This window comes from Rhinatrema bivittatum, chromosome 15 (genome assembly GCF_901001135.1).
Source record: "Rhinatrema bivittatum chromosome 15, aRhiBiv1.1, whole genome shotgun sequence".
NCBI classification, from domain to species: Eukaryota; Metazoa; Chordata; class Amphibia; order Gymnophiona; family Rhinatrematidae; genus Rhinatrema; species Rhinatrema bivittatum.
This window is the reverse complement of record NC_042629.1, coordinates 3,650,851-3,674,811: the sequence shown is the minus strand read 5'-3', so window position 1 is coordinate 3,674,811 and position 23,961 is coordinate 3,650,851. Positions and strand designations below refer to the sequence as shown.

The following is a 23,961-nucleotide window of genomic DNA, read 5'->3' as shown; positions in this document are numbered from 1 at the left end:
GGATACTATTGACACATTAGAATTAGGGCATCCTGACAGTGAAGTTCCAATAATAAGAAAGTAGTCCAAGTGCCTGTAACTAAAAACTCACCTGAGCTAAAAAATTCTAACTTATCCCTATCAATTAAAAAGCAGAATGAAAATACAAACAAAAAAACCACTTTGAAATGTTTGTATGCTAATGCCAGAAGACTAAGTAGTAAGATGGGAGAATTAGAATGTATAGCAGTGAATGATAATCAACTAGAACTCACATGAACTCCAATATTTAAAGTATCAATGTAAGTACTCAGTGAAAATGTCACTCTGTCAAATATCAAGAAATTCACCGGTACTATGGTACTTATTAAACAGACGCAAAGTAGGCAGAACCAAACGCACTATAAAAGTTAGATTAACAGAACATCGCAGCTGTTTAAATACATCCAAATTACAAGCCCCGATTGTGGCTCACTGTGTACAACATTACCATGCATTCCAGGATATCAAATGGCGAATAATTGAGTTGGTATATACGAACCCTAGAGGAGGCGATACTAAATCTTTTCTCAATTACAGAGAGCAATTCTGGATCTATAAGTTGAATTCAGTGCACCCAAACGGATTAAATCTAGCCATTGAATGGTACACACTAACTTGAGATGTATTACATCATCAAACAATCATGACAGGGACCCTGCATATATTTGTCCCTATTTCCAGCGCTCACACAGGAAATCAAGCCGATCCGCCATCATTGAATTCAGGATCACCCGAATCTTAAGGGACTACAAATACAGTAAGCACTAGCCTCAGCTCGTTTAAAACTGAAGTGTGGCTCAACTGATACAGATAGCCACAAATGTTTTGATTTTGCCGTGGTAATAACAATGATTTTATTCTCTAGACGCTGAACATTAGCCCTTGAAAAGAGCGTCTGTTTAATAAGTACCATAGTACCAGTGAATTTCTTGATATTTGACAGAGTAGCAGTGAATGATAACATAGATTTAATTGACATCTCAGAGACATGGTGGAAGGAGGATAACCAATGGAACAGAGCTATACCAGAGTACAAATTATATCGCAATGACAGAGAGGAGCACCCGGGAGGCGGTGTAGCACTTTATGTCCGGGATGGCATAGAGTCCAACAAGATAAACATCCTGCATGAGACTAAATGCACAATCAAATCTTTATGGGTAGAAATTCCTTAATTGTTGGGGAAGACTATAGTGATAGGAGCATACTACCATTAACCTGGCCAAGATGGTGAGAAGGACAGTGAAATGCTAAGAGAAATTAGGGAAGCTAACCAAACTGGTAGTGCGGTAAAGTGGGAGATTTTAATTACCGAAAATCCAAAGAAGCAAAACCTTGCACATCCACAAGTACTAAGGAAACATGGTGCAGGACAAATTTCAATTCCACCAGAAATTCCAATTTCTTATTTTATTTTGAATTGTTCAGCATTTAAGAGTGTTCAACTGGCAACTCCACAATTGATAACAGTAACTTGTCAAAGTCCCCCGACACAGTCCCGTGTTTCGCTGTGGCTGCATCGGGAGGGACCTAGCATATAAATACAATCTGCAATGAAATGTACATACAAATCAATAGTGGAACACATTGGCTACTTTGATGTATCATAATAGAACACACATACCTTCAACATCAGTTAGTGGAGCGCGAACGCCCTCAAAAGTGACAGCCATTTAAAGAAGAAGAAAGGCGCGAAAGCGGAGCCTCTCGCGAGATCCATCTCAACCAATCACAGCTCAACGGTTTCACTCACTCAGTCAAAAAGATACCATTCAATGTCTTTGTTAAGTCCTTTGGGGTGAACAGTATCGAGGATAAAAATCCATCTCTGCTCTCTCCGACCTAGCATCTCAGAGAATTCACCCCCCCCCCCCCCCCCCGGGATGGGCGGGTAACCACCTCCAATGCTGCGAAGGAGAGATCAGAGATGGAATGTTTTTTTCTAACTATTTTTCTCATTTTATCAAAATTTCCCTTTCGAAAGTTTAGCACGAGAGCCATGGATTTGCTTACTGTCCCCCTTCCAGTGATCAATACAGCTACAAAGGTAAAAAATGTACAAGAGGCGTGGTCATTGTTAAAAAATACCTGTTAGTAAAGCTCTGATGTTAAAGCTGGAGGATAGCATAGCAATCTGTTATTATTTAGAATAGTGTGGGTGGATCCTTGGACCAGTGGCAGGTGACCACGCCTTCAGGGAAACTCCTGAGAGGGACCACTGGTCGGCTTAGTGTAGGAGACTGTTGCGGTCTCGGTCGCCACGGTGGCATCCGAGGCCTTACCTTCCCTTCTGGTCCCGGAGTCTCGCCGCGTTCCGCGGACTCGGGACCCCGACCACAGCTCCCTCCTGCCGCTCCGACCCTGCACCACAGCTCTCGCTCTCTGCTCCGACCCTGCAAGGCCTGCAGGGCCTTCAGGCGCCATGCGCCGGCTCCCTCTCTGCCGCCGGCATCCTCCCGCGGCTAGCCCCGCCCCTAGGCACGCGCGCGCGGGTCAGCCCCGTTTTTAAAGGGCCCAGCGCGGGAAAGCACTGCTCCTCCCTTTCCTGACGTCAGACGCTGCAGGGCTATTTAAGCCCTGCAGTTCCTAGCCTTCCTTGCCTTGCAACGAGGTTCCTTCAACCGAAGAGCTAGTTGCCGTTGTTCCTGACTCCTGTTTGTCTTCAGCCTGCCTTGACTCCGGTCCGTGACTTCGACTCCTGTTTGTCTTCAGCCTGCCTTGACTCCGGTCCGTGACTTCGACTCCTGTTGTCTTCAGCCTGCCTTGACCCCGGTTCGTGACCCCGACTTCTGCTTACTCGCCGCCTGCCAAGACTCCGGCCCGTGTTCCACTCCTGGGTTCCATCGGTCTCACCTAAGTCCCAGCGGTCCGGGTCCCTACGGGCTCCTCCTGGGGGGACCTCGGGCTTCCAGGGCGAAGACTCCTAAGTCCTAGCGACCCGGGCTCCCACAGCTCCTCTGGAGGAGTCACGGGTTTCCAGGTGAAGCTCCAATTGCCCAGTGGGAGTTCTGCCTTCCGACTGTACCCTCGGGTCGGTCGGCCTAAGGATCCACTTCCGGATTTCTTTCATCACAACAGTTTAACAGTTTGCAAGGCCATGGATCCGGCAGACCTCGCCGGGCTACAGGCCATTCCGGGTTTGGCCCAGCGGTTAGTTCAGCAACAGCAGGTCTTGGATTCCCTGGCTGCAACAGTAGAGCGGCTGGCCGCTCGCATGGATGCCGAGCCACCCGCACCTGTTCCGCTACCAGCACCCGCTCCAGCACCACTGGTAACCCTCCAGTCCGCTACACAGCTTCCAGCACCCTCTCGCTATGCCGGGGATGCCAAGGCGTGTCGAGGGTTCTTAAACCAGTGCTATGTGCGCTTTGCCCTACTGCCTAACCAGTTTCCTACAGATGGCACCAAGGTGGCGTACATTTTCTCCCTTTTGGACGGAAGGGCCCTGAATTGGGCTTCTCCCATGTGGGAGAACAATGATCCAGCGCTGGGGGATTTGAATCGTTTTGTGGAAGAGTTCAAAGTGGCTTTTGATGAGCCAGCAAGACAGGCGTCCGCTACCTCAGAGTTACTCCAGCTCCGGCAAGGAACGCGGACTTTGGCGGACTACGCGCTGGAATTCCGCACGCTCGCCCACGAGGTAGGCTGGCAGGATGAGGCTCTCCGGGGCGTGTTCCTGGAGGGATTAGCCAGTCGTATTAAGGACGAGCTAGCGGCTCAGGATCTGCCGGAGACTCTAAGTTCCCTTATTGATTTAGCGGGCCGAATTGATTGGCGTTTGCAGCAGAGGGCGAAGGAGGGGCGCCCTTTCCGACGCTTGACGTCCGTGACTCCCAGGATCTCCAATTCGGGGTCACGGGGAACTGCACCTTCACCAACAACTTCCTCCGACGAACCCATGCAAGTGGGCTGCTCGTCATTGTCACCCGAAGAAAAGCAGCGACGCCGCGACTTGAGGCTGTGCCTGTACTGTGGCGGTAAGGGCCACTACCTAGCACAGTGTAAGGAACGAGCGGAAAACTCCCGCGCCTAGGTGTAAGGGAGGAGTGTCCCCTAGGCTGCCTTAGCCCTGCTCCTCAATGTACCATACCGGTGACCTTGGAATATCCTGGTGGTTCCTTCCTCACGCAAGCCCTAGTCGACTCCGGGGCAGGAGGCAACTTCATTACTAAGGATCTGGTGCAACAGCTGAATCTTCCTACACGATCCAGGACCCCGGCCTTACGGGTAACTTCTATTCAGGGTACTCCTTTGTCTGGATGCATTTCCACAGAGACCTTGCCGTTGATTTTGCAAACAGGTTTATTGCACACAGAGGAGATTTCGCTGCTAGTGTTGGAGAGAGCCGTACATCCGGTGGTCCTTGGTTTGCCCTGGCTCCAGAAACACTCTCCTGTGATTCGCTGGAAGGACTTTCAGATTACCCAGTGGAGTTCTGAGTGTTTCCAATCCTGTCTCCAAGCAAAAAAATTCCAACGGATTCCGCTGGCTCTCACTTCTCCGGTACTGCCGGCTCCGTATGCCGACTTTCTGGACGTCTTCTCCAAGGAAAGAGCAGAACTGTTACCGCAACACCGACCTTTTGACTGTGCGATAGAGTTGCTCCCAGGTACTACTCCCCCTCGGGGTCGGGTATACCCATTGTCTCAGCCGGAGACTCGGGCTATGTCGGAATACATCACCGAGAATCTGGCTAAGGGCTTCATCCGCCCTTCAAAGTCTCCCGCCGGAGCGGGTTTCTTTTTTGTTGCTAAGAAGGACGGAGCCTTGCGGCCTTGCATTGATTACCGTGGGCTCAATGCTATCACCAAGAAGAACCGGTACCCGCTTCCTCTCATTCCAGAATTGTTGGATAGACTTCAAGGAGCCCGAGTTTTCACGAAGCTGGACCTCCGCGGCGCATACAATCTGGTCCGAATCCGTCCCGGGGATGAATGGAAGACGGCGTTCAATACCCGGGACGGCCATTATGAATACCTTGTCATGCCGTTTGGACTGTGCAATGCTCCTGCCGTATTCCAGCACTTGATGAACGAGATTTTGCGAGAATTATTGCACTCCTGCGTGATCGTCTACTTGGACGATGTTCTTATACATTCCCCGGATCTTACCTCCCATCGGCAACATATGAGACAAGTACTTCAGGTCTTACGAGACCATCATTTGTACGCAAAGTTTGAAAAGTGTCTCTTTGAGCAAGAGTCGCTACCCTTCCTCGGGTATATTGTGTCCTCCACCGGTTTCCGGATGGACCCCTGTAAGGTGTCCGCCATCAGGAAATGGCCCCGTCCTGAGGGGCTAAAAGCGTTGCAACGTTTTTTGGGGTTTGCTAATTTCTATAGACACTTTATTCCCCAATACTCTCGCTTGGTGGCACCTTTGATCGCGTTGACTCGGAAAGGGGCTAACACCCGCCTTTGGCCTAAGGAAGCTTGTGAGGCTTTCGAACAATTAAAGGAGGCGTTTCTCCGGGATACTTGTTTACGTCACCCGGACCCCACACGGCCATTCTTCGTTGAGGTCGATGCCACTAACATTGCTGTAGGGGCGGTCCTCTCGCAAGCCTCTACCTCCGGACATCTCCTACCCTGCTCCTATTTCTCCAAGAAATTCTCGTCAGCCGAGTGCAATTACGGCATTGGGGATAAGGAGTTGCTGGCTGTCAAACTTGCGCTGGAGGAATGGAGACAGTGGTTGGAGGGCTCCCTTCATCCGGTCACGATTTATACAGATCACAAGAACCTGGAGTTCCTCAACCAGGCTCAAAGACTTAACCCCCGACAAGCACGCTGGTCCCTTTTCTTTAACCGTTTTGATTTCATTTTGAAGTATCGTCCCGCCTCGAAGAATGTACGGGCAGATGCGCTCTCTCGTTTCGAGATTCAGGAGGCGGAGGAGGACCTCCCACAACACATCATTGATCCCGCTAAAATCCAGGTAGCCAGTACCACAGTTTCCCCCCTAGGACGAGTGGTGGTTTCCCGCAAAGACCGCAGGAGGGTGTTAGCCTGGGCCCACGACTCCCTTTCAGGGGGTCACGCCGGCAGGGAAAGGACGCTCGATCTGCTTAACCGCTATTACTGGTGGCCTCAAATTCGCCAAGATGTGCGAGTATATGTAGATTCATGCCCAGTATGTGCCCAGCAAAAACCGCCTAGTGGTCGGCCCTGGGGGCTCTTGCAGCCGCTGCCTATTCCCGCGGAACCATGGTCCCACATAGCCACGGACTTTGTCGTGGATCTACCACCTTCGGACGGTAATACGGTGATTTGGGTAACCGTAGACTGTTTTTCTAAAATGATTCATCTGGTACCCTTGCCTAAGCTACCCTCTGCGCCTGAATTCGCGCTCTTGTTTACCCTACACATCTTCCGGGCTCATGGACTACCACAGAGTATCGTATCGGACAGAGGACCACAGTTTACGGCCCGTTTCTGGCGTGCCCTTTGTAAAAAATTTGGGGTCCAATTAAATTTGTCCACGGCGTTCCACCCCCAGACTAATGGCCAGACAGAGCGCATGAACCGCACTCTGAAAACCTTTCTCCGTAGTTTCGTCTCCGAAAAGGGAACTAACTGGGTTTCTCTTCTGCCTTGGGCTGAGTTCGCGTACAACAATCATACCCATGCTGCCACGGGACAAACACCGTTTCAGGTCGTCTTTGGACGTCACCCAAGGCCTCCAATACCGCTTCCTATTTCCATCCCATCACCAGCGGCTTTAACCACAGCACGTCAAGTACATCACCTCTGGAAGGGGATTCAACGCAAACTGACCACTGCAGCAAGAAAGGCCCAGCAGTTTACCAACCGTCTTCGACATCCAGCGCCAGTTTTCCTGCCGGGTACCAAGGTGTGGTTAAGCACCCGGAACCTCCACTTACCTAACCGTTCGCGTAAGTTGGCCCCCAAATACTGCGGGCCTTTTCAAGTTGCGGAGCGTATAGGAACACTATCCTACAGACTTCGCCTTCCATCTTCACTTCGCATTCATAACGTGTTCCACGTCTCCTTGTTGAAACCAGTGGTACTTTCCCGGTTCCACCGTCCTTCCACCGACGCACTATCATCATCTACGTCTAAAGAGAATACATATCAGGTACGAGAGGTGTTGGACGTTCGCTTCCATGCCCGTCGCTGGGAATACCTGCTGGCATGGGAGGGGTGCGGCTCCGAGGAAGACTCATGGGAACCAGCTCGGAACATTTTGGACAAATCATTGCTAACTCAATTCCATCTGGACAATCCCGGGAAACCCGGTCCCCGACGGAGGGGGCATAAGAGGGGGGGGTACTGTTGCGGTCTCGGTCGCCACGGTGGCGTCCGAGGCCTTACCTTCCCTTCCGGTCCCGGAGTCTCGCCGCGTTCCGCGGACTCAGGACCCCGACCACAGCTCCCTCCTGCCGCTCCGACCCTGCACCACAACTCTCGCTCTCTGCTCCGACCCTGCACGGCCTGCAGGGCCTTCAGGCGCCATGCGGCAGCTCCCTCTCTGCCGCCGGCATCCTCCCGCGGCTAGCCCCGCCCCTAGGCACGCACGCGCGGGTCAGCCCCGTTTTTAAAGGGCCCAGCGCGGGAAAGCACGGCTCCTCCCTTTCCTGACGTCAGACGTTGCAGGGCTATTTAAGCCCTGCAGTTCCTAGCCTTCCTTGCCTTGCAACGAGGTTCCTTCAACCGAAGAGCTAGTTGCCGTTGTTCCTGACTCCTGTTTGTCTTCAGCCTGCCTTGACTCCGGTCCGTGACTTCGACTCCTGTTGTCTTCAGCCTGCCTTGACCCCGGTTCGTGACCCCGACTTCTGCTTACTCGCCGCCTGCCAAGACTCCGGCCCGTGTTCCACTCCTGGGTTCCATCGGTCTCACCTAAGTCCCAGCGGTCCGGGTCCCTACGGGCTCCTCCTGGGGGGACCTCGGGCTTCCAGGGCGAAGACTCCTAAGTCCTAGCGACCCGGGCTCCCACAGCTCCTCTGGAGGAGTCACGGGTTTCCAGGTGAAGCTCCAATTGCCCAGTGGGAGTTCTGCCTTCCGACTGTACCCTCGGGTCGGTCGGCCTAAGGATCCACTTCCGGATTTCTTTCATCACAACAGTTTAACAGGAGACAGACACACACTAGTTCTTTTATTAGACAATATATTAAACCACCAGAGGTGGCAGTAGTGAGCTGGAAGCGCCCGGCTGGGCTGTAGTCCCTCAGGTACTGAAACAGCGATCCCAAGGTGGCTGAGCTGTAGAGAAACTAAGAAAGAGAGTAGGCAGTATATGCAGAGTTCTGGAACAAGTCCTTGATGGTAACACTCACACAATAATCTCTTGAGGCAGCCCAGGAGTTGGAATGTAGTAGGCCCTTGAGGAGCGAGTACCTGGTCCCAGGGAAAGCTCTGAGAGATAGCTGGAAACTCACTACTGTTGTAAGCAGCGATTACTTCTTAGCAGAAGTGGTATTCAGGAGCTGGTCCGGGATGTGGGCCCTCGAGGAGCGAGTACCGGTTCCGGACTGTGACCTGAAAAGGAAAAGAGAGAGCGAGGCCCCCGAGGAACGGGTACCTCTAATGAAGTCCGAGGAGGCAGAGTAGCTAGGGTTGCGGAGAGCAAATCTCATCCGCAGCGACCTGGAGGAAGCTAGGTAATCCTATCCCTTGCTAACTCGTTAGCAAAAACTGAGACTTTAAATATCTGGAGCTGATGATGTCATCTCAGGGGTACGCCCCTGAGGTTCGCACCAACGCCAGTACATCAGTCGGGCCACGCGCGCGCACCCTTAGGCATCTGATCAACATGGCGGCTTGCAGCGTCGAGTCGGTCCGAGGACACCGGAGGAGGACGATGAGGAGACGCCACAGCAGCTAGCCTTCCATCAACCCCGGAGGGAGTCGCCAATGAGGTAAGGTGGGCGGAGCAGAGATGTCGGGCAGAGATGGACACAATACCATCCTAGAAGCACAGTCCAGATGTATTCCACACATTAAGAAAGGTGGAAGGAAGGCAAAACAATTACCAGCATGCTTAAAAGGTGAGGTGAAAGAAGCTATTTTAGCCAAATGATCTTCATTCAAAAATTGGAAGAAGGATCCAACAGAAGAAAATAGGATAATGCATAAGCGTTGGCAAGTTAAATGTAAGACATTGATAAGACAGGCTAAGAGAGAATTTGAAAAGAAGTTGGCTGTAGAGCAAAAACTCTCAGTAAAAACTTTAAAAAATATATCCGATGCACAAAGCCCGTGAGTGTTGCGTTCGTGCCTCTTCTCGCCCCTCGCTCCACCCTCTCTACCTTAGGAGCGACTCCCTTCGGCTCTGACGGACCGATGCAGCCGTGGCTTCTCCCTGCCTCTTGGTCCCAGTGTCCCTGGGCTGGCTTGACGCTACGGATCCGCCATGTTCCTGATGATGTAAGGGTGCGCGCGCACGCGCGCTCCAGACTTTGTACCAGCAAGGGCGCGAACCTCGGGGGCGTCCCCCCGTAGTGACGTCATCCATTTTCACTTTAAAAGGTCTTTGTTTGCTAACCTCTAATGAGTTAGCAAGGAACTCCAACAGGACTTGCTTCGGCAGTCCACGATACTTGCCACAACTATCTGAGTCAGCAAGGGGAATCCTTCTCCACTGCTCGGCCTTTTTAAACTTACCAGGAGTACCCACTCCATGGGGGCTCCGCTCTCTCTTCTTGATTTCAGATTGCCAAGACGGGATCCGGTACCCGCTCCTCGAGGGCCTACGTCACTGAATACTCAGAAGACTCCTCATTGCCTGGAAGCGATCGCGGACGTGAACACAGTGAGTTCTATTGTACATAGGAATCGGTACTCGCTCCACGAGGGCCTACATTCCTATAGCTCTGAAGACTCCCTTCTGTCCAAGACGTTATCGCAGGTATGGAGATCGTGAGTTACATTGGCAAGATTACAGATAGGAACCGGTACTCGCTCCACGAGGGCCCATGTTCCTAGAATCCTTTACAGACTCTCTTCTACTCTAGAAGCCATTTCATATACAGCTTAGGGGTGTGCATTCGTTTTGAACGCATATGTAAAACGCAACTTTTTTTTTTTTAACTTAAAAAAGTGATGATGCGCAACGCATCGCGACTTCCAACGTATTCAACATAGCTACGTTGAATACGTTGAACCGCCAGGTGCGCTTTTCTCGCCGCCATTAGCTGCGAGCTCGGAGCCCCAGATTAGCACAAAATGGCGGCGCCCCTGCGGTAACCATGCCAACCTGTCTGACCCTTTCCTGTGAGTCGCAGTGACTCACAGGAAAGGGTCGGACAGGTCGGCATGGATACCGGAACACAGCGAATCTGCGTTCACATTTTCAGAGAAGCACTGAATGCAGCGAATCGCGCTGTCATTCAGTGCTCTCTGAGGATTTTACTCACGAGTCAGCACTATATAAGCAGCAGCACGAGGACTCACGTACATTTCCAGCGATTCTGTGGGGAGGTGGTGGGCTGGGTGGCAGGCTCAGGCAGGCAAGCAGAAATAGAACCAGAAGCAGAACCAGAACCAGATTGATAGACAACACAGAACAGATTCTGTGTTAGGCTAGGAAAGGAAAGAAAAATATTCCTGGTCTTGCATTAGTGGCAGGGGTCAGCTACAGTCACTAGTATTCCTATTCCTGTTTCTTTCAAGCAGTGTAGTGGTCTAGTCAGCTAGCAGTGACCAAGTATTCTATTTACCATTAAGGGTGTTGGGCTGGCTTGGAGAGAGATATTAATATTTTCAATGTCATCCATGTTTCTGGAGTGAAAAAAATTCCTGCTTTATTAAATTCCAATTACTTAGTCTGTCAGTGCAGTGGGCATTTTAAACAGACTGAACATTGTCCTTCAGTGGGTCTGTTCATTTGGGAATTTTAAACAGACTTAACAACATTGTTATTGAGAGTGAGTCTGTTCATCTTGGTATTTTCAAACAGACTCAACGCATTGTCCTTGAGTGGGTCTGTGCTGGGAAGTGCCTGGGCCGCAGTACTCTGCCTCTTATCTGCTTAAAAGCAAGCTAGTTCTGTGTACACTGCACACACACACACACACATTGAGTGCACTGCCAGGCAGGCAGTGAGGCAGTGGGCATTTTAAACAGACTGAACATTGTCCTTCAGTGAGTCTGTTCATTTGGGAATTTTAAACAGACTTAACAACATTGTTATTGAGAGTGAGTCTGTTCATCTTGGTATTTTCAAACAGACTCAACGCATTGTCCTTGAGTGGGTCTGTGCTGGGAAGTGCCTGGGCCGCAGTACTCTGCCTCTTATCTGCTTAAAAGCAAGCTAGTTCTGTGTGCACTGCACACACACACACACACACACACATTGAGTGCACTGCCAGGCAGGCAGTGAGGCAGTGGGCATTTTAAACAGACTGAACATTGTCCTTCAGTGGGTCTGTTCATTTTGGTATTTTAAACAGACAGAACATTGTTCTTGAGTGAGTCTGTTCATTTTGGTATTTTTAAACAGACAGTAAACATTGTTCTTGAGTGGGTCTGTGCTGGGAAGTGCCCGGGCCGGAGTACTCGGCCTCTTTTCTGCTTACAAGCAAGCTACTTGTGTGTGCACTGCACACACATGAGTGCACTAGCAGGCAGGCAGTGAGACAGTGGGCAGTGGGCATTCTTAACAGACTGAACAGCATTGTTATTGAGAGTGAGTCTGTTCATTTGGGAATTTTAAACAGACTGAACATTGTTATTGAGTCAGTCTGTTCATTTTGGTATTTTAAACAGTGAACATTGTTCTTGAGTGGGTCTGTTCATTTTGGTATTTTAAACAGACTGAACATTGTTCTTGAGTGAGTCTGTTCATTTTGGTATTTTAAACAGACAGTGAACATTGTTCTTGAGTGGGTCTGTTCATTTTTGTATTTTAAACAGACTGAAAATTGTTATTGAGTGAGTCTGTTCATTTTGGTATTTTAAACAGACGAACATTGTTATTGAGTCAGTCTGTTCATTTTGGTATTTTAAACAGACAGTGAACATTGTTCTTGAGTGGGTCTGTTCATTTTGGTATTTTAAACAGACAGTGAACATTGTTCTTGAGTGGGTCTGTTCATTTTAGTGTTTTAAAGAGACCGAACATTGTTCTTGAGTGGGTCTGTTCATTTGGGAATTTTAAACAGACTGAATATTGTTATTGAGTCAGTCTGTTCATTTTGATATTTTAAACAGACAGTGAACATTGTTCTTGAGTGGGTCTGTTCCTTTTGGTATTTTAAACAGACAGTGAACATTGTTCTTGAGTGGGTCTGTTCATTTTGGTATTTTAAACAGACTGAACATTGTTATTGAGTCAGTCTGTTCATTTTGGTATTTTAAACAGACTGAACATTGTTCTTGAGTGAGTCTGTTCATTTTGGTATTTTAAACAGACAGTGAACATTGTTCTTGAGTGGGTCTGTTCATTTTGGTATTTTAAACAGACTGAACATTGTTATTGAGTCAGTCTGTTCATTTTGGTATTTTAAACAGACTGAACATTGTTATTGAGTCAGTCTGTTCATTTGGGAATTTTAAACAGACTGAACATTATTATTGTGGGACAGTGGGCAGTGTTACCACATAAGATCATCCATAATGTCAGGGAAAGAGAGATGCAATCAACTTATTGGGACTGGCAGCGGAGGCACCGCAAAAGACACAAGTGCAACACCACCGGTACAGCTAAAAAGGCAACTGTCACAATCTAAACTCTTTGTAGGGGATGGCAGTTCCATGGCAAAAAAAACGAAATCGGCCCATGATACTTCCCCATTGCCACCACTTGTTTCTGGCCCTGTAGTTTTGGAGGAGAGGGAAGGGGAGGCAGAGTCAAGCCCGACAAAATTTAGACACCCAAGAGCAGCTGGGGGACAGAAGTCTCAACTAAGACTTAGTGGTCACAAGGTAGCGCTGGCACTGTTAGCTTCTGATTCAGAAGAAGAATCTTCTTGGGTGGGATTCTCATCAGAAACGGAAAGAAGTAGTAGCTGATGAATCTTCGGTAGAATCACTTAGTCCTGTCTTAGCCTCCACCTCCAGAATTGTGCAGCAGGGGAGAGATTACAGTGATATCGAGGAGGAGGAAGAGCTGTCAGAAGGGAGACAGAGGGTGACGACTGGTGCCCCCGCTGGCATTGCTTCTCAGGGTGCACCACCCACTAGTACCTCAACTCCAGTGCCAGCATCCACCCCCAAGGTGGTAAAGAGAGGAGGATCAGAAAAGAAATCTCCGATCTGGAAACATTTTAAAGCGACAGAAGACCGCGTTATGCTCGGTGTAATTACTGTGCCAGGGATATTAGCAAAGGCAAGCAAATGGGACATCTATCAAATTTTGGCATGAACCATCATATTAAGAGGCAACACCCAACAAGATTACTGCCATCTGAGGATGGTGGCAGCTTCAGTCAGGGGACCCCTTTCAAGCAGTGTGCAGTGGTAGGAAAGCAGCAGAGTCAGCCCACGCCTTCATACCCTTCTAGCAGTCAGGCGGCAGGCCAGCAATCCAGTGACAAGTGGCAGAAGCGACAATCCACCATGGAGGAAATGGGGTGGAGTGCGGTGACGCTATCCCGGGGTAGGAGGCAGGCAGCCTCAAAAGTTGTAACCAGGAGCATTGGGGAAATGATTGCCCTTGATGACCAGCCCTTGCAGTTAGTGGAGAATGTGGGTTTCAAGCGTTTTTTGAAGGTTGTACTTCCAAATTACAAAGTCCCCTCCAGAACCACATTTAGTAGAAAGGTCATCCCCAGCCTGTACAAGCAGTGTCGCAGTCGCTTGCAAGCACTGCTAGGTAAGGCAGACGGAAGAGTGCATTTCACCTGCGATATCTGGACCACCATGAATGCTGCACACTCTTACCTCTCTCTGACAGCACACTGGTGGGACATGGCAGAGGCAGGGGCAGCCAGCAGCTCTATTACTGAAGAAGTGTCAGGGTGGAGGTGGGCTTTACTGCACACCCACCTGGCGGACCAGGCCCATACCGCAGCCAATATTCTAGCATGCATCAGAAAGATGCTGGAGGGCTGGCAACTGCACCAGCGAGACAGGAAACGCGGGGCAGGGTTTTTTTGTCACAGACAATGGTTGCAAACATGGTTAAGGCAATAAGCGATGGGCGGTTTTAAGAACATCCGATGTTTTGCACACACTCTGCATCTGGTAGTGAAGTCAGCTCTGGGCTTGGAGTCCAATGACAAGGAGAATGAATACCTGCGTAGGTTATACAGAAGTGCAGGAACATAGCAGCACACTTCCACAGTAGTGTCAAGGCGGGGCAGGTTCTCCGACAAAAGCAGACTGATTTGGATATGCCTCAGAAGCGTCTCATTCAAGACATTGCCACCCGGTGGAATTCCACCTTTATGATGCTGGAGAGGTAACTGGAGCTGCAGACACCCCTTCATGAACTTTCTGGTAGAATGGACATAGGTGTGCAGAATCCCCTAGGGCATCGCGATTGGTTAGTCATGAGTCAGCTGGTAAAAATCCTGCAGCCCTTCAAGGATGTCAAGGAGGAGCTGAGTTCCAGAAGTGCCACCTTGGCTGACATCATCCCTATAGTTAAATTCCTGGATGACCATTTGGAGGCCTTTAAACAGCAAGAGGGAATGACTGCTAAGGTGCTGCAGTGTCTGGACGTTTTGCAGCAGCAGGTGAAAGACAGATTAAGGCCTTTAACAGAGGACAGCACATACATGCTCGCCTCTGTTTGTGATCCCCGTGTGAAAGATAAACTCGCCCTACAGACCAATTGTCTGTCATATGTGAAGGATCTGCTGTTAGGTAAGGTCCGTGAACAGGAGCGCCATAGGCGGAAACAGAGTCAGATTAGGCTTGAAGCAGAGGTGGAAACAGCAGGCACGTCACAGAGTTGTGCTGCTAGCCCAGGCAGGAGCAGCACTGTGTCAGTGACAGGTAGTACCTCCTCCTCCACGTCAGAACGCCCAAGGCATGTTGGCCATAAAGATTCATCAGTTGTGCAACGGGCGAGAGAGAAAGTAGCTGGATTGAGTGACTCTAAGCCCTCCCAAGCACAGGAGGAGACAGCAGCACAGCTGTCAGTGACACGGTATCTCTCAGAGCCGATAGAGAACATGCAGACAGGTCCGCTGGCATATTGGGCACACAAGTCCACTGTCTGGCCACACCTAGCCAAAGTGGCTGAACAATATCTGTTATGTCCACCAACCAGTGTGCCCAGTGAACGTGTCTTTTCAATGACAGGGGATATCATGAGCCTTCACCGCTCAAGGCTGGCACCAGAGTTGATGGAAATGCTAGTGTTTTTGAAAGTAAACCTGCCTTTGCTTGGCTTTCCAAATTTTCCCTGTGAATGGCAAGACGAATGAAAGCTATTCAAGCCTTGCACCAGCTCTAATTGCCTCCTATGCTCCAGATAATAAACTGCAGCACATGTTCCTGACATGAATCGCTGTGCCTGACCGTCTACTGTGCAGGCCTTGTGTTCCTACCGGTGTTTGACCTCCATTGCTGTGCCTGTTCATCCAGGCCTTGTGTCCCCTAGGTGGGATTGACTCTGTCCTTGACTGCTGTGCCGTTCATCCAGGCCTTGTTGTCCCTAGGTGGGATTGACCTCTGTCCTCGACTGCTGTGCCTATTTCATCCAGGCCTTGTGTTTCACACTAGTGTTTTAACTCAATTGCTGTGCCTGTTCACCAGACCTTGTGTCCCTAGCGGGATGACCTCTGTCCTCGAATGATGTGCCTGTTCATTCAGGCCTTGTGTTCCCACTAGGTGTTTTAACTCAATTGCTGTGCCTGTTCATCCAGGCCTTGTGTCCTAGGTGGGATTGACCTCTGTCCTCGACTGCTGTGCTGTTAATCCAAGCTTGTGTTCCTACTGGTGTTTTAACTCAATTGCTGTGCCTGTTCATCCAGGCCTTGTGTCCCTAGCTGGGATTGACCTCTGTCCTCGAATGATGTGGCCTGTTCATCCAGGCCTTGTGTTCCCACAAGTGTTTTAACTCAATTGCTGTGCCTGTTCATCCAGGCCTTGTGTTTCCCACAAGGTTTTAACTCAATTGCTGTGCCGGTTCATCAGGCCTTGTGTCCCTAGCTGGGATGACCTCTGTCCTCGAATGATGTGCCTGGTCATCCAGGCCTTGTGTTCCTACTGGTGTTTTAACTCAATGCTGTGCCTGTTCATCCAGGCCTTGTGTCCCTAGGTGGGATTGACCTCTGTCTCGAATGATGTGCCTGTTCATCCAGGCCTTGTGTTCTCTGGGGATAGGGAAATACCTACAGTACCTGAGCGTAATCAAGTATGAAGTGTGTTCAAGTATCAAGTATGTTCAGTTGTACGTTGTTTTATAGTTTATTTGTTTATTTATTTATTTAGTGATTTTTTATATACCGGGGCACGTTAAAAAACATCACCTCGGTTTACAATAAACAATAATTCAGCAACAGGCTTTACAGACAAATTGAAATAAAGTGGACATGATATATATCAAAATAACAACAACATAAAAAACAAATACAATAAACCAATGGTGACCATATTCCCTAGTTAATGGCAAGTCTAATAATAAATGGTAGTTCAGATACCAAAAAAGTCAAAATTAGCAGTGAGAAGGATAAACTCAGCGTGTAGCAATGATTCAGGGAGAACAGGAAAAGTAATCGGCATTTCAGAAGACTAGAGGATCATTGAGTGTAAGCTTGTTCGAACAGCCATGTTTTGAGGTTTTGCTTAAATTTATTATGGCAGGGTTCGAGACGCAGGTCGTGTTATATGTAAAGTTATATGTAAAGCCCGTGTCTTACAGTTATATGTAAAGCCCCTTCCTTTTGGGCATCTCACTGTTCTATGTAAACCGGACTGATTTGTATGTGATACCAGAACCTTGGTATTTTAAAAATTTAAAATAAATAAATAAATAAATAAGTGCTGGAAACGTTTTAAAATTAGAATAGACATATATATATAAAAAAAAAAATTACTATCCCTGTTCATCCAGGCCTTGTGTCCCTAGGTGGGATTGACCTCTGTGCTCGACTGCTGTGCCTGTTCATCCAGGCCTTGTGTTCCTACTGGTGTTTGACCTCGATTGCTGCGCTGTTCATCCAGGCCTTGTGTTCCCACAAGAGTTTTAACTCAATTGCTGTGCCTGTTCATCCAGGCCTTGTGTTCTCACAAGTGTTTTAACTCAATTGCTGTGCCTGTTCATCCAGGCCTTGTGTGCCTAGCTGGGATTGACCTCTGTCCTCGAATGATGTGCCTGTTCATCCAGGCCTTGTGTTCCCACAAGTGTTTTAACTCAATTGCTGTGCCTTTTCATCCAGGCCTTGTGTCCCTAGTTGGGATTGACCTCTGTCCTCGAATGATGTGCCTGTTCATCCAGGCCTTGTGTTCCCACAAGAGTTTTAACTCAATGCTGTGCCTGTTCATCCAGGCCTTGTGTCCCTAGCTGGGATTCACCTCTGTCCTCGAATGATGTGCCTGTCATCCAGGCCTTGTGTTCCCACAAGTGTTTTAACTCAATTGCTGTGCCTGTTCATCCAGCCTTGTGTTCCACAAGTGTTTTAAACTCAATTGCTGTGCCTGTTCATCCAGGCCTTGTGTCCCTAGCTGGGATTGACCTCTGTCCTCGAATGATGTGCCTGTTCATCCAGGCCTTGTGTTCCCACAAGTGTTTTAACTCAATTGCTGTGCCTGTTCATCCAGGCCTTGTATCCCTAGCTGGGATTGACCTCTGTCCTCGAATGATGTGCCTGTTCATCCAGGCCTTGTGTTCCCACAGGTGTTTTTAACTCCATTGCTGTGCCTGTTCATCCAGGCCTTGTGTCCCTAGCTGGGATTGACCTCTGTCCTCGAATGATGTGCTTGTTCATCCAGGCATTGTGTTCCTACTGGTGTTTGACCTCCATTGCTGTGCCTGTTCATCAGGCCTTGTGTTCCTAGAAGTGTTTGACCTCTACAGTACAAAGTCAACATAGGTTGATATTGCAGATTTTGACTGGAGTAGCAGTATTCTTATTTCTGAGAGATCTTCTTCAATTTCTTTGTCATCAGCTGAAGTGCGGTAAGTACAGTCGGAATTCACTAGACGCCAACGGAATTCAACTAGACGCCAACGATATTCACTGGACGCCAATGTAAACACCGGGTACACCCAACTCTAGGGGTGGACCCGTTCCAGGGAGTCCTTCCCTGCACAAAGGAAAGGGAACTCTCTCCTGGGCCAGCCTGTCTTTCCCCTATCAAAACCACAGGGACCAGACCAGACTAACCTCCACTCTGCCAGCCTGTCTTGCCCCCTATCAGCTTTTCTGCCACTCTGCTTTGCTGCCATACACCAGATGACTCACTTAACTCCTTGGTGGTGTTCTTGCCACTCTCATGGTTCCTCAGTGTGTTGGTGCTAGTCTATCTGCTTGCTATGTTCCCCCTTCATTGTGCTGTTGGATGTCAATGCCACTTGTCTTGCCGCTTTGCCTGTGGTGCTGCCTTTGATGGTTCATGCATCTGCTATCGGTGCTCTGTTTTGAAGCTGTGGTGTGTTTTTGACATTCTCACTGCTGCTTTGTGCCTCTGTTAAAGCACTCTGCCACTTCTGGTACCCCTTTGCACCTTTCCAGTGCCTAGGCTATTCATGCCACTTAGGTGCCAGTTTGCCCACAAGTCTAAGTACCTTGGAGCTCTTTTGTTGTTGTGACGATTGCTCCCCAGAAGTTTCATGAAAATTGATAAGAAAACCCCAATTCTGCAGCCAAAAATAGGCTGGAAATCCTTCCCCCATTGACTTTAATGGGAACCGGTCAACTTATGGACAGACCCTCAGCTTATGGAATTCTCCATATGTCCATATTGAACGAAATCGACCCTCAACTTCAACTTATCAACTTATCAACCTTATCAACGAAAACTTTTTGTCTGCACATCCCTAATACAGCTATTGTGAGTTTCTTATTACAGACTGTTTATAGGAAACCAGTGCTTGCCTACAGCTCCTGTTCCTGAATATACTGAAGACTCTCTGTGGCATAGAGACCATTGCAGACATCTACTATTGTGAGTGTACCATCTTGTTTCCAGTATACCCTGTCTACTCACTACTTCTAATCTCTCTCTTCAGCTCAGCAACCCAGAGATTATAATGCCAGTATCAGAAGGACTTCAGCCCTGCCGGACACAGCGACTCACTACTGCCACTACTGGTTGTTAAGCTTCCATCCTAATAAAGAACTATTTGTGTTTAATTCATATTCCAGCCTAGCTGGTGGTTCCTCTCAGGATCTCCTCCTGGGGGCACTGTCATCTGCCATCGGCCCAGGGATTCACCATTTCCTCCAAGTAGTCATTCCTTACACTACTGTCACTCTGTGGGAGCCAACCACTACAGACCACTAACACCGCTTACGGAAGTATTATATATAGAGCTAACTCCTCTTTCTATGGGACTTGCCAGCTACCTATATATAACAGATTGCTACTCCGTAGCAGAGGCATGATAGATTGCTATCTCAATAGTGAGTACAATATATCTATTGCTAGCTCCTCTCCTCGGAGGAATATCATTGAACAGATTGCCAACTCCTTTTCCTTGGGGAATTGAACCATATCAGATTGCTACCTCCTTCCCTTACAGGAGCATCCAACAGCAGTTCATTAAAGATTACTAACTCCGCCCTCCTGCGGGATAAGCACTACAAATAACTAACTCCCCCCTCTGGAGGAGCAGATCATGACAGATTGCTAACTCCGCCCTCCTGGCAGAGCAGAGCAATAACAGTGAGGGAGTCAGTTGGAACATTAGATGATCGAGGGGATAAAGGGGCACTTAGAGAAGATAATGCCATCATGGAAAGATTAAACGATGTCTTTGCTTCGGTGTTTATTGAAGAGGATGTTGGGGAGATACTGTCGCGGGCCCCTCCGGATCTCTCACCAGCTGGACGTAGTTCCTTCTCTCACATCTCTGTCAACCGTCCAGGCATCGTAGCACGGCTGAAACTGCTGATCTCTGCTGCAATCTCAGACACTCTGGCAATTCTTTAAAACAGTTAGGAGCCAACCTTTTGAACTAGGTTTCAATATTGTCTGCCTGGCCCCTCCCAGCCAGGTCTTTTTCCAAAGCTCTCACCGAGAGGCAATTTATCAGTTCTTCCCCTCCTCCACAGAGCAAGGATTCAAAAACAAACATAGAACAGTTTATCACAATCCAGGCTTTTCTCCCTTTCTTAGGGTTGTGCAGAAATTGTACTTCTCTATTACTTCTGCACTGAAACCAAAATGTCTGCAGTCAGGCTTCCGACCTAGTACTGACCACCCAGCTTGGGGATCCAGCACAAACTCACCCCTTCTCCCCTAATAGTTGTGCTTTCAGTCCTGTCTCACCTCTATCTCCTGAGGTAATCGGCCTTGTCCTTATTTAGGGTATGTAGGGAAACCAGGTAAGACAACCACTGCTGGCCCCACTTACTCCGTCTCCATGTCAGACACAGCTGAATCCTCTGGAGGCATCTCCCAGTCCATCTCTCCTCCTCCTCCTCCTCCTCAGAGAAACTGCTCTCTGAGTTTTCTTCCTCACTCAGGGACACCCTCTCCTTCCCACAGCATGGACTCAGCTGAATCTAAGTCTCCAGATTACCTTCAGCATTCACCTCAGCCTCCTTCTGGTCAGGAGCCTTCCACGGCCGCTCTGGAATTCTGGGTATTGTAGTCCATACTGGGCGTCTCAACGCCCCCTGCTGTTTCCCCTTGGTATAGTTGGACCACTGCTTAGTGGGGACTCGCTTAATATCCTGCCTGGATAGGAGTTTGTTGCTCTTCTCCTTACATATCCCCCCCCTTTTGAAAACGCTGGAACTCGCGGGTTGGGAGTTGCAGTGTTCTCTTCTAAGCGAGATAAGAATCTGCATTTATATGCTCTTTGCCGCTCTATGGCGCACTTCAAATGCATAGGCCTGTAGGGCTAAATACCATCGGGTTAACCGGGCATTAGAATCTTTCATTTGGTGTAACCACTTCAAGGGGGCATGGTCGGTACTAGAACAAATTGTCTACCTCCCAAGTAATACTTTAGAGATTCCACAGCCCATTTCACAGCTAAACATTCTTTCTCTATTGTAGCATAATTCTCTTCATGGGGGTGTAATTTCCTGCTTAAATACAGAACTGGGTGTTCCTCCCCCCCTTCGAGCTGGGATAATACCGCTCCTAACCTCTTCCGGAGGCGTCGGTTTGTAACACGAAGGGCAAAGCAAAGTCTACTGCTTTTAGTAGGGGCTCTTGGCATAAAGCCTGCCGAAACTTCTTGAAATCCTGGGTTGACTCCTTTTCCCATATTAACTTATTAGGAGCTCCTTTTTTTAACATATCATTCAGGGAACAGGCCAATTCTGCGAAATGGGGAATGAACCTCCTGTAATACCCTACTAAACCCAAGAAAGCTCTTAGTTGCTTCTGCGTTTGTGGCAGCACATAGTCTCTTATACTTTGCACTTTATCCAGTAATGGTCTCACTACTCCCCTCCCCACTATGTGTCCTAAATATTTCACTTCCTTTGGGCCACCATTTTGTGGGATTGGCAGTCAACCCTGCCTCTCTCAATGACTGCAGTACCGCCGGACTTGGCCCAGATGGGTTTCCATTCTCTAGAATAAATAACAATGTCATCCATATATGCAGCGGCGTACTTTAGATGGGGCCGTAGCACTCTATTCAGCAGGCGCTGACAACTTGCGGCTGCCCCTTGTAAGCCAAAAGGCATTCTTACAAATTGGTACAATCCCCTAGGTGTAGCGAAGGCCGTCTTCTCCTTTGAGCACTGCTCTAAGGTGATTTGCCAATATCCTTTGGTTAGATCTAAAGTCGTGAGATACTGGGCTGTACCTAATTTCTCCACCAGTTCATCTACCCGAGGCATCGGATAGGCATCAAAGGTAGAAATGGCATTAACCATTCTGAAATCAATGCAAAAACGCATGGTCCCATCCGGCTTCGGTACTAATACCACGGGACTACACCAAGCGCTGTTGGACTCCTCAATAACCCCCAATTGTAGCATTTCTGCTACCTGCTGATCCATCTCTTTCTGCATGGTCTCAGGCAAGCGTAAGGTCTTCTTCTCACCACTTGACCTGGAGGGGTACTAATTGTGTGCGTCACTAACTTAGTGTGCCCTGGTAACGGGGAAAATACATCCCGAGCTTGGTCTATTAACCTCTTACTTGTCTTTTCTGCATCTCCGTTAGTTCGCTTCCTATAAGTACGTTCCCTCCTAGTTTTATGTCTCTTTCTGGGGGCCCAATTCTACCTCCTCTTCAGGTCTTACTCGCCCCTAATCCCTGCCTTTCTACCCAGGGTTTGAGGAGATTAACATGATATACTTGGGGTCTTTTGGCCTCTACCTGCACTTCATAGTCTACAGGTCCTAATCTCCGTACCACTTTGCCGGGACCCTTCCACTTAGCCACTAATCGGTTTAGGGGAAGTAGGAACCAGAATTAATACCCAATCACCTTCCCTAAATTCTCTTTCTCTGGCTTCCTTATCATAATAGGTTCTCTGTTTATCCTGGGCTTTTCTTAAATTTTCTTTAGCCATACTGAGCGCTTTTCGGCATGCTGTTTTAGGTTTTGCATAACTCACTATATCTTGCTGCTCCGGCTCCTCCCCCCTCCATTGTTCACTGAGAACATCTAATAAACCTCGTGGCTGACGTCCAAAGGTCAGTTCGAAAGGGGAAAATCCTGTAGACGCTTGGGGCACTTCCCTAGTAGCGAATAATAAAAACGGCACCAACTGGTCCCAGTCACTAGAGTCTTGCTTCAAACAGCTGAGCATAGCCTTAAGGTTTGATTGTATCTTTCCACCAACCCGTCTGTTTGCGGATGGTAAGCAGCCGTAAGCAAGTGTTTAATACCGAACTGCTTCCACATTCTGGCCAACTCCCGGGACCTGAAGTTAGACCCTCTATCCGTTAGCACTGCTCTTGGGAACCCGAATTGGCAGAAAATTTTAATTAACTCCTGTCCTATTACTTTGGCTCCCGTAGACCGTAGGGGAATTGCCCAGGGGAATCTAGTAGCATAATCAATTACTACTAGTATATATTGGTGCCTCTCTTGCTTTTTCCAAGGGACCGATAATATCCATCGCTATCGATCCATTGGTTCTTGCACAACAGGTAAGGGTACTAAAGGTGCTTTTGGAGGTCCTCGGGGAGCAACCAATTGACAGTCCCCACATGACCTACAAAATTTCTTGACGCCGCATATATCCCTGGCCAAAAAAACGTCTTTTAACTCGAGCTAATGTACTATGAACCCCTAAATGGCCGCTAGGGGATGCTCATGGGCTAACGACAAAACCCTCTCCTGGCAACTACTAGGTATCAGTAATTGATGATGAGGTTCCTCTTTGGTTAGCCCTTCCTCCACTCGGTATAATAAACCTTGTTGTATAACAAAATAAGGATAAATTCTTATATCTTTATTAGTCACGTTCGAGCTATCCACCTTAGCCTTTTCCCAAGCTATTTTCAATGGGATCCCTCCTTTGTTCTTCCCTCAAATTTGGAATTGAACTAATATTTCCCTTAACAAGTTTGGGCTTCCACCCCCTCTGCCCCTTCCTCTAGTGCTCATTAAAGTGCTGCTTGGCTTTCTTCCGCTGAGCCAGGACTTGCGATCCTTCCCGGAGGTGCTATTACACCCTCTCCTTCAAAGGGAAACACATCCCCCAGAGTCTGACCTCTGGTTAAGGATGCTTGCTCTTGGGCTCGCGTGGTTACAAAAGTGTGCCTATCCTCCATTAATTCTCTAAGGCGCCTCCATTCTCTCCCCAGAATGAGTTGCACTGGTAGCCCTTTCACCATGGCTACTTCTAGGAAATCCTCGTACCCTTGGCATTGAATCCATACCTTCTGACAGGGTGTCGGATGCATGCCCGTGTACACATCTAACTGTTACGTAATTTCCCTGCTCT

The 23,961-nt window shown here is 48.6% G+C and overlaps 1 protein-coding gene across 1 annotated transcript in view; it reads left to right on the top strand.

The window, feature by feature from the left end:
* LOC115077030 overlaps positions 1–23,961 on the top strand; it is an 88,079-nt gene that overhangs the window by 28,401 nt on the left and 35,717 nt on the right. The window contains exon 4 of the mRNA XM_029579180.1: positions 5,851–5,958. Within this exon, the coding sequence (XP_029435040.1) occupies positions 5,851–5,958 (108 nt within the window). The remainder of the gene's footprint in view (positions 1–5,850; positions 5,959–23,961) is intronic.